At 36.2% G+C, this 10,608-nt stretch overlaps 1 protein-coding gene across 1 annotated transcript in view; it reads left to right on the top strand.

The window, feature by feature from the left end:
- Positions 1–10,608, top strand: part of DYNC2H1 (dynein, cytoplasmic 2, heavy chain 1) — a 191,267-nt gene that overhangs the window by 81,364 nt on the left and 99,295 nt on the right. The window contains 3 exon segments of the mRNA XM_009322273.1: positions 729–872; positions 2,579–2,668; positions 7,251–7,316. Coding sequence (XP_009320548.1) covers positions 729–872; positions 2,579–2,668; positions 7,251–7,316 — 300 coding nt within the window.

The following is a 10,608-nucleotide window of genomic DNA, read 5'->3' as shown; positions in this document are numbered from 1 at the left end:
GAAAATAGTCATTTTCTATATAGAGAGGTTATATACATCCACAGGAGTATAAGATCTGTAACATACTAAATGAATTTTTTGGAGTAAAACATATTTGGGATATGCAAGTACAGAAAGTATTTTCAGTAATTAAATTCCTTTGTTTTACACATGGTGAATAGCTACACAATTTAAAGTCTGCCTGTTTGAATTAAAGGAATTTTCACCAAGGACTTATTGGCAAGTAATGGATTTTGACTTTGTTTTTGCAATCTGCTATTGCAAACAGTATGGCTCATATGGATGTTCTTACTTAATATATCCCTTGCTATTGCAAAAATTTAGATCACTGGTGATGCTATTCATCTGGCATGCTGTTTTTGTAACACACTACAGAATTTTCCTCTGTGTTATTATTTGTTTAGTTTAAAATTTTCTATTGAATTTTGGGACGTGTTCTGTGGTGGGAAGAAGCCTCAGTGCCCTAGGGATTAATTTCCAAAATGTTCTTCATAATTTAAAGAATTTTTTGCTAAAAATGCTTTCTTCCAATTTTGAAATCTAAAGACAGTGTTGAAGTCTTGAGTGCATGTCCCTCAATTTGAAGAATTGGAAAGGATTCAGTTTTCTAAAGCAGTGGGAGTCATCCGAATGTTTTTTCGGTGGGATGAATAAATGTTTATGCAATAACCTGTAGATGGCAGTAATGTACTATTTTTTTATATGTGTATGGGGTTTTTTATCCACAGGAGAGGGACGCCTATCTCCCTTTAGCTGAGAGTGCTAGCAAGATGTACTTTATTATCTCTGACTTGTCCAAAATTAATAATATGTACCGGTTTAGTTTGGCGGCTTTCCTGCGGCTTTTCCAAAGGGCTCTGCAAAGCGAGCAGGTATTTTCTCTTTTCCTGAAGCTGTGAATGCTGCAGGAGAATCAATCTGCTTTGATCCTTAGAATTTGTTAGTTGCTCTGGACATTTTTAGAAAATAACGTATGATAACTGATGATGCATTGTATAATAAGTTGTGATGCTGAACTGTTGTGCTTTAGATATTAAGAATACATGCACATGGAATTTTTAACGATCTTACATTACGTATAAATCGTAAAATTGCTGTACCACCTGAAAAAGAAGTAACTCTTATTTGTAATTTCAGGCTTGCTCTTTGTCTAAGATGAATTAGGAAAAACAAGGTTAATTATAACTTTCCTGAAGGCTTTATTTAAATAAATTAGTGTTCTAATCTGCAAATAACGCTAATTCTATCAACAAGAAGTAGAATAAAACCTATATTTCTACATGGTTCAGTTACCTGAAGGAAGATCAAAACTTTATCTACTTTTATACCATTTGTAAGCATGAATGCAGCCTGTCTTGTTGAAAATATAATTTTTAGTTTTCTGTATTGTAATGGCCAGTATATTCTTCTTACTGAAGCACAGAATTATGGATTTATCCGTTGTCACCTCACTCTTTAGATCTAAAAACCCACACTGAATAACAATGCATTTTCTTTTTATTCAGCATCTCCAAAATTCATCTTTTTTCTCTTTGTTTCCACTTTAAAAAGGCACTCACCAGCCTTTCATCATGTCACTTTTGGATTCCCCTTTATTCTGGCATTTGTGCTTACAACTTTCCTTCAGCTCCAGTCATTACCAGGAACACGGTTCTGACTATATGAAGTTGCCCTCTTTAATGTGCTTTACCTGTTACTTTTTTTCCACAACATGAGCTTCTAATTTCTTGTTCTTACTTTCTACTCTTTCATAATTTTTTAGCTTCCTTCCTAATATGTTAACCTTTCTAAAGCTCAACTTCTGGTTTTGCCTTCTTTGCTTTCTTCCTTTTTTCTTCTCCTCTAACCAGTTCTTCATTTTTCCCAAGCTATCTTCTAGACATGGGAAAGGTATTAGTCGAATCAGCTTGTGAATCCAAATTGCCCTCCTTTATAAACTCATCTCTTCAAATTCCTGCATGGTAGAAAGGAACTTGTTTCTGATAAATCTCATACTACCTGTTACCTCCCCCACCTTTTTTTTTCCCCTCTTCTTTCTTATTTTATCCTATCTTTCTTTCAGTTTTCTCCTCCTGTTATAATTAGTCTTTTAGTCTGTAAGCTTTGAAGGACAGGGTATATTTACTATTTTCTACAGTATTTACCTCAGTTGGGCCAAATTTGGCTGGAAGTTTAGTAACTACACTTAACGTCAACATACCTGTTTAATAACATTAAATACAGTAATTCAATACATAAGCAATTTTTTACCAAGTGAAAACTATGAGATGTCAAGGATATTAATGTTAGAAGAAACTGTTATCTCATTCTCTATGTATTTACCTTATATATAATGTTGTATAATGTTCACAGTCAAAATATTCAAGGCTAAAATAGTCATTTCTTAATGCTTCAGCATGAACTTCTCATTTTATCATCTACTCATTGATAGATGCAGCTGAGTTCAATAATATATTTTTAGAACTAGTCAGAGTCACATAGAGTCCAGATTATTTGTGTCATTCTGGTGAAATTTACAGGGTACATAAAAAGATTTTTACTTCCACATGAATTTTTGAAATCCAGACTTTCTTTTCAGGATTCAAGTAATACTGAGGAAAGAATCAAGTCACTTATTGGCTCATTGAAACATACAGTGTATGAATATGTTTGTCGCTGTTTGTTTAAGGTAAGATTGTATTTTTTCCGGCTTTTATACAGTGCACTGGGTTTGAAAGTATTCTTTCAGCAGCCAACACTTGATCTACTTCAAATAAGCAGTATTGTGTCAGTACATATATAATACATCCAAAAAATTACACTTGCAATATTTAACATGCAAAATGAGGACTAAAAATTAGGATATGACAGATTAAAGATTGCTTATGCACATTCTCCACAGAGCAGTTTTCTAATGGACAAGACTATTCTCAGTCTAGTCCTATTTCTGCTTTACCTCTGGCCCCTCATCTCTGCCTCATTCTTGCTTCATAGCCAGTCGCACGCTTCGCAGGCTTCTGAGCACTCTTACCCTGTTCGCTCTTATTTCTAGCATTTCTTAAGTATGAGTGTTTAACCTAGCAGTCGTGTTAAGGTTTTGTGTGATTATTTGTTTGTTTGTTTGTTTGTTTGTTTTTAAAAAAAGGGAAACCAAAAAACCATTGTAATATTCTCCTTTCTCTCTTCACTTCCTGCTCCAAATCTTTACCAGTTAGCTTTTTTGTTTCTATCTGTTGCCCTGTTCCTTCATATAATGTTCTTAATGTATTTCTTGTTTGCCCTGTATTTGAATCAGGTGGCTTTTCTCTTCTTGCTTTCTTGGTGAACACCTAGGATAGATATGCCCTTCACTTTCAATTTTAAGTTTTACTTTCACATGGAACAGTCATAACAGGAGGTGTTTGTCTCATAGTACCAGGCTGAAGAATGCATAGTAGGTCTGCATAGATGATTTGAGCAGTAGTAGAAATCATGCAAGTTTGGAGTTTGATCACTGAGAATGGAGAGATCTTGGAAAATTTTACAACACCTCCCCCTGTCCCCCCAGTCTAGCCACACTGTACTGAGGATGCAGAAGTGGCAGTTATTTCTAAGGATTTTGGTTTATCAAAGTCCAGGTGGATTCTTATGAAATAGTCTCATAAAAATTTAATGTCTGTGTTTGAAGTCATGAGTTTGTGAAGCCTTCCAATAAGTCATCACATCTTTTGAATACTGGAAAGCAGCTATTTTTATGTATCAGAAAAGATGAAAGATTTCAAAAGCAAGACACAGATAGGAGATTTCTAGTAGGCCTGATTTTCACTGTGAGTGGTCAGACTGGAGTTTAGAAAATACTGAAAGTGTAAGTGTTACCACGCAGCTTCAGACTAATGGTCCATCCAGCTTATAGTATCGTGTTCTGATAGTGGAGAGAACAAATAAGCTCCTCACACTATCAGCAATCCACTGCTAATTCTGCCTTTTATCCATGCAAATTTTTAAAGACTACTGTGGCACTGAGGCTTTACTAATGTCTTCATAAATGGTATAAAAAGCTGATACAAGTTAAAAAGTTTAAAAGACATGTAGACGTGGCACTTAGGGATATGGTTTAGTGGGACTTGGCAGTGTTAGGTTTACGGTTGGACTCAATGATCTTAAAGGTCTTTTCCAACCTAAATGATTCTATGACAAGTTTATATCTTTTTAAGTGTGTTAGAATTAGGAAGGATGGTTTTGTTTGTCTGTGGTTAATATTTATGTTTGTGCGTACCTAGATTTCATCTATGCTAGTACGTGAAGTGGTGGCAAGAAATTTTCCTGACCACTGGAACCGGCCCATCTGTACTGTTAGTTTGTCAAAATAGCTACTGTCATAGGCTTGGCATGAGCCAGTTAGCATTCTTCCAAATAATTCCCATTCAAATTTTGGATACTAAATCATCCAGGGACCATTCTAATAGGCAGTTTGGATTTGGATTTGCTTGCAGACCTTGTCTGAGAGGATGAAAGAGTTGAATGGTGTGGATTTCAGCCATTCCATGGCAGTTGTTCTCAGTGTCTTATGATGTTCATGGACGTATTTTATATATCAGTACAAACGTATTTTATTTATCAGTACAAACAGAACTTCAGTGCTTTGCACAGTTTGACCCTGATTCCTAGTTGGGGCCTGTTTGCCCTCCAGTACTACCCCTGTAACAAAACCAGTATTAAATATGTGCAAAAATAAAATATGATGTCCTTTCATTGCTTTAATTCATTTGCTTTAATAATGGTTGACAGCCGGCTGAACATGAGCCGGCAGTGTGCCCAGGCGGCCAAGAAGGCCAATGGCATCCTGGCCTGTATCAGAAATAGTGTGGCCAGCAGGAGCAGGGAAGTGATCGTGCCCCTGTACTCGGCACTGGTGAGGCCGCACCTCGAATACTGTGTTCAGTTTTGGGCCCCTCACTACAAGAAGGACGTTGAGATGCTGGAGCGTGTCCAGAGAAGGGCAACGAGGCTGGTGAGGGGTCTGGAGCACAAGTCTTATGAGGAATGGCTGAGGGAACTGGGGTTGTTTAGCCTGGAGAAAAGGAGGCTGAGGGGAGACCTCATTGCGCTCTACAACTACCTGAAAGGAGGTTGTAGCGAGGTGGGTGTCGGTCTCTTCTCCCAAGTAACTGGCGAAAGGACGAGAGGAAATGGCCTCAAGTTGCGCCAGGGGAGGTTTAGATTGGATGTGAGGAAAAATTTCTTTACTGAAAGAGTGGTTAAACCTTGGACCAGGCTGGCCAGGGAAGTGGTTGAGTCACCATCCCTGGAAGTATTTAAAAGACGGGTAGATGAGGCGCTTAGGGACATGGTTTAGTGGGCATGGTGGTGTTGGGTTGACGGTTGGACTCAATGATCATAGAGGTCTCTTCCAACCTTAATGATTCTATGATTCTATGATTCTAATTGTATCCTTGGGGATACTTTGTACTGTACGGTTTTGTAATTGAAAAAATTAATAAAACAGAACTATTTAAAACAGCAAACAACAACTTTATGTATCGGTATCCATAGAGATACAGATTATGCCAAGAGTTTGTTGTGGTTGCCATCATGCATTTCTGCAGTTACCCAAATCCAGTTTAAAGCAGCTGTGGCTCATATGAATTAAATTGTATACAGCCTCCTAGTTGATTCTAAGGTCAGTCATTCCAAGGGCAATTAAAACCAGTAAGGATATGGTCTCTAAGCCACATATGTCCCTTTAGTAAGTCAGCCATAATTCTGGAACCTAATCACCAGGTAAATTATTAAATAATAATCTCTATTATTTGAAATACAGATGCAGATGCAGTTGAAGTTACTTTTATTGCACATGAGAAAACTTCCCAAAGATGATGAACATCTTGAACACCCTTACTCCATGTTTTTGTTCTATGTTGTTCTTATATCTGTCTGTTTCTGAGCTGACATGTCAGGCTTGTAAAAAGGCATCTGTATGAGAAGACAGGAATAAGAAAAGAAAACAAAAGTAATTTGCCCCTCTTATGTAATTTTGGCCTCAAAAATATAAGACAGAGATGAGAAAGCCAATATTAGTCAAACAGTTCATCTTATACCTTATAACATGTATATAATATTTCCTAGAGTATGCTTCCTCATATTTGGTCCTATCTCTTCTGAAAAGTCCCATGCAATTCGTTTTTCAGTAGTATTCTTGGTAATTTAATATTCTTTAGAGCAGTAATTCTCTGAAGCTAAGGACAATCAGGCTGTCATTTTGAGGTACGGCATAAGGCATGTATGTGGGAAACGACACCATGGAAAATTCAAACAACATTGTTTAGAAGTTAAGAAAGAATTGATTTCTACAGGAGTGCAGGTGTGTTGTGTTTATCAGCTGGTTGAGATGCCTGTGCTTTGCAGGCTTAATCTAATCCCATGCATCATTGTTTTTTCTTCTGTTCTTCCCTTTCACCTGTGCTTTATGCTTTTTAGTAATGTTTCACCTTCTTGAAAGGAAGAGGTACCAGCTTCCTTATGCTTACTTAAAATTGTAATGGAAGAAAATATGTGTATATCTTCTGTTGTCCGGTAAAATGCATCTTCCAGATTACAGCCAGACTTTGAAAATTGGAGGCCTCAATCTAGGTTTCTTAGTGCTCCTGATTTTCCAGAGTACCAACTTCCAGTTTTTCACGTTGACTTCATTACATAGTAATGTGTCCTTTCCAGCACAGCTTTGATAAAACACATCTGTGAATGTTTCTGTGTATGGACATAGGAATCTCAGTTTTAACAAGCCAATATTCTTTCCAAAAATATTGTCCTGAATGTTTGCATGGTTTATTCTATGGCTCTGGTAAATCCTTATTCATGGTTTATTGCTCCAGTGCTCAGAGACTGATTGAAATTCAAGTGATGCAACAGACCTAGGAAAAAAGTTAGAAGGTTACAATTGTTTGGGTTTTTTTTAATCAAAATTCTGTTTTGAAAATTTGCTATAAGAAGATTTCAAGCATTTCCTATGCACAGTTTGAAAAATAATGGATTCTGTTTAATATGTTTGCTTTATTACAAGTACCTGTTTTTTCTTCTTCCCTTGAATTTAGATGTACTTAGGTACAAGTTTTGGGTTAGTGTTTGTCTCTAAGTTGCAGAGGTATGTAGCAATTTTGAATTAGGATATGTGTCATTAAGTCACTGCTATGGAATTAGATGTGTTTTATTAATGAAATTTTGTTACTTATAAAAAAAACAGAAAGGTGACTTTTGATGAACATATAAATACAGTTTTACTGCTTTTATTTCAGGCTGATCAGCTAATGTTTGCTCTACATTTTGTACGAGGAATGCACCCTGAACTTTTTCAAGAGAATGTAAGTGCTAGAGGAGAAAATCCCCAAGTGATTTACTTAAACTTAGTATGAAGAGTAAATGAGTAGATAAAAAGTTTTTTCAGGAAGTGTAGGACTTGGGATTTTAGGCTTATATGCTACTATTTTTCTATAGTTACTTTTGGATGTCAACATATTTATTAGGTTCAAAGTGAAGATTACCATGAGAAAGGTAGGTAAATTTAAATAGCGGTCTGAAAAAGATGTTTATGGAGAGTTTTTGCAGTTTTTTGCAGGCACTGTATCTGTTTCGTGCCACCATGTGGCTAGACATTTATCCATCCTTCCAGTTAAATACACATTTCTTTATAAGTAAAGTGATGGATAAACATGTTTCACTGTCACCAAGGGTTGCTTGCACATCGTGCCTTGGTATTGAAATGCGGAAAAGAAACGAAGTAAAAGTCTGATTCTGCAATCTGCAGTTGAAGACACTTAAAGCAAAGAGTCTTCCTGGAAGGTGAAGTAATGAAGTTCTTTTGTGCATTTCAGCCATTGATTCTTCAGTGTCTAAGAAATCACTGGAGCAGTGATCATTTATGTCCTCATTTGCAACAGTGTCTTCAAGAGTGCACTGTACAGAGAGTGTCCTTCTTGTATGTTGTTCTCTGGCCACATAAGTATTGGATTCTTTGCACCATATTGGCTTATCTTTGAGAGGAATGATGCACTCATTCTGGAATGGTTTATATTTTTGATAGCGCAGTGGGATGCAGTTGGTATAGGTTCACATCACATTTAATAGAAATGGCTCTCCATTCAGTTTTCGGGCAAGTGCTGTATTATTAGCATATTCACAAAATTTGAGAGCTGTCATGTGACGTTTTTGACAGTGGTCTGAATTAGGCGTAATCTGAAAATGCCTAATTTATGGGGAATTTACCTGTTGTTTAGAGGCTACCTTATTCCCAACAAAATTGCAGCAGAGCTTACGTACTGCTAACCCTTATTCTCTTTGGGTGTTAGATAATGCTTTTGCCCAACACGGAGGTTCATAGTGAATTTGCATGTTTCCGGTAAAATGGTACTTTTAGTGGTGATTGAATTGGTAACTAAAATTTAAACACCTGTTAAAATTCCTCTGAGCAGGTTATCCTAGACTTCCTGACTAGGAAACAGGAAAAAAAACAGACCTGTCAAAGAAGCAATTAGTTTCATCATAAATGAATTTTGTAAAATAGGTCAGATGGATTACCGCTAAAATTGTTTACTTGTCTCCATTCCCCTTACAGGCAGACTAGACTAGGTGGCTGAGATGTAGATGCCAAAGTTATAGTTGTCTATAGTGTAGTGAAATTAATCCTGTAAAGTGTGCCTGCAGTAGAACAGTATGCACAATCGACTCAATACAATTGCTTAAACATGGCTGATTAGCGTGAGTCAATACACATTTAATTATCTAAAATACCTACATGGAATGGAGAGACAAAGCTATGGCTTTCTGTGCTAGAAGCTGGAGACCAGAGGGAGTATGAAATGATACTAGATGTCATTTCGCTAGAGGAGAGTCTATTATAGGGTAAAAGGTAAAAATCAGATAATACGTTTGAAGGAAGTAATGGAACTTGATTATATGAAGGATGTGGGTTTAAAGTACAAGGTTTAAGAAAGGTTGGTTGAAACTTTTTGATGTTATGAATGCAATGTAGTTTTATTGCAGACATATGGATTGACCAAGTGAAATCCCACAGTCTTTCAGCAGTGAAGCTGCCTGATAAAAATAACTCAAATTAATCTTGTTGGTAGAGGCATACCCTGGCTACTCTTCATTAGTAGAACTTCCCTAATACATCTTTATTGTTTCTTTTCAGCTTCTGAAAATATCTTGCTTTATCTTTCAAGTCCTTGAGTTTATAAAGTCATGAAGGCAGCAACTTGCAAATAGTTTTCTGACTAAATTAAAGCCTAGCCTCCTAGGCTTCTTAAGAATTTGTAAGTACTGCTTTGTGTTGGTTGCTGTTTTTTTTAGTGTGCATTTCCATCAGCTATTAAAGCTCTTAACCAGCTTAATCTAGGTTACATATAATGCACATTCCTGCATTATCTGAGTACTCAAGAATTAAAACAGGCAAATAATATCAATAATTCTCTTACTTCTCTGAAAGGTAGAAGTTATTTTAATTAAATTGTTAAGAAAAAAGTGCTTGTGCAAAATATTTATTGAGGAAAGTGAAGCTGAAGTGGTTATTCTTTTGAAGTTATTTCTTTTAAAGCTTTTAATGTGATGAGGCTAGAAGTAGCTTATTATGCTGCTAGAGAATTTAGTATTCTAAGTTCCTAACCCAAAAGAGATCAACCTTCTGCACTTATGAATTTTTTGCATAGCGATGAGAAATTTTATAGTACAACTTCAACGTTATATTATAGAATGCCTTGGCTCCTAGTAGAGACATTCTCTTTCTGAATCAATATATATAGATTTTTCAGAGGTAGTTTTAAAGTCTGTACATATTACATTTCTGCTTTTCTTCATAAAACTGTTACACGATTTCTGGTTTTAAAACTAGGGAGACTTCATGTATTTTTCTGTGCACGAGCATTTTCTTTGTAATTGGGAGAGGATCATCGGTTTGTAACTGAAAGAGAGTTGCTCAAGACTCAATTAGATTGATGGATGCAAAAAGCTATGCTCTGGTCTGTATCAGAGTAGTACTAGTTTGACTTTTTCATTTGGAATGTTACTATTGTCTTTAACAAAAAAATAAAATTTTCTTTATCACAGAATTATAGATACTGATTATGTAAAATTTCAATACTCTGAAGGTTTTTTAGTGTATTTCTTACCACCTCCAAATATAGGATTATGTCATTTCTAGTATGTTCTTAAATACTTATCTGTCTTAAAATGATTAAAAGCTGTCTTCCTGAATACAAATACCAAGTCTAAAAGATTTAATCATACAGAAATTTAACTTACATTTCCCCTTTGTTAATGCAACCAAAGTATTCATAATATGAATTATTGTACTAAGTATTCCTCTTGTTCTAATAACTGCATCTTTTGGATACTATAACATGAAACAATATTGAAACATGGATTCTGTAGTTATCTGTTCTATGTGGGCTGCTGATATCCCATCAGGCAGTATGCGTGTCTTTACCAGCCAAGCGTGTTACTTCTTGTGGTAACATGTTGTCTGCCTGGACTTCAGTAAAGCCCTTGACACCGTCTCCCACAGCATTCTCGTAGAGAAGCTGGTGGCTCACGGCTTAGACAGGTGTACTCTGCGCTGGGTCAAAAACTGGCTGGACGGCCGGGCCCAGAGAGTTGTGG

This window comes from Pygoscelis adeliae, unplaced genomic scaffold (assembly GCF_000699105.1).
Source record: "Pygoscelis adeliae isolate BGI_AS28 unplaced genomic scaffold, ASM69910v1 Scaffold383, whole genome shotgun sequence".
Classification (NCBI taxonomy): Eukaryota; Metazoa; Chordata; class Aves; order Sphenisciformes; family Spheniscidae; genus Pygoscelis; species Pygoscelis adeliae.
The sequence above is the reverse complement of the archived record's forward strand: the minus strand, read 5'-3'. Positions and strand labels throughout refer to the sequence as shown.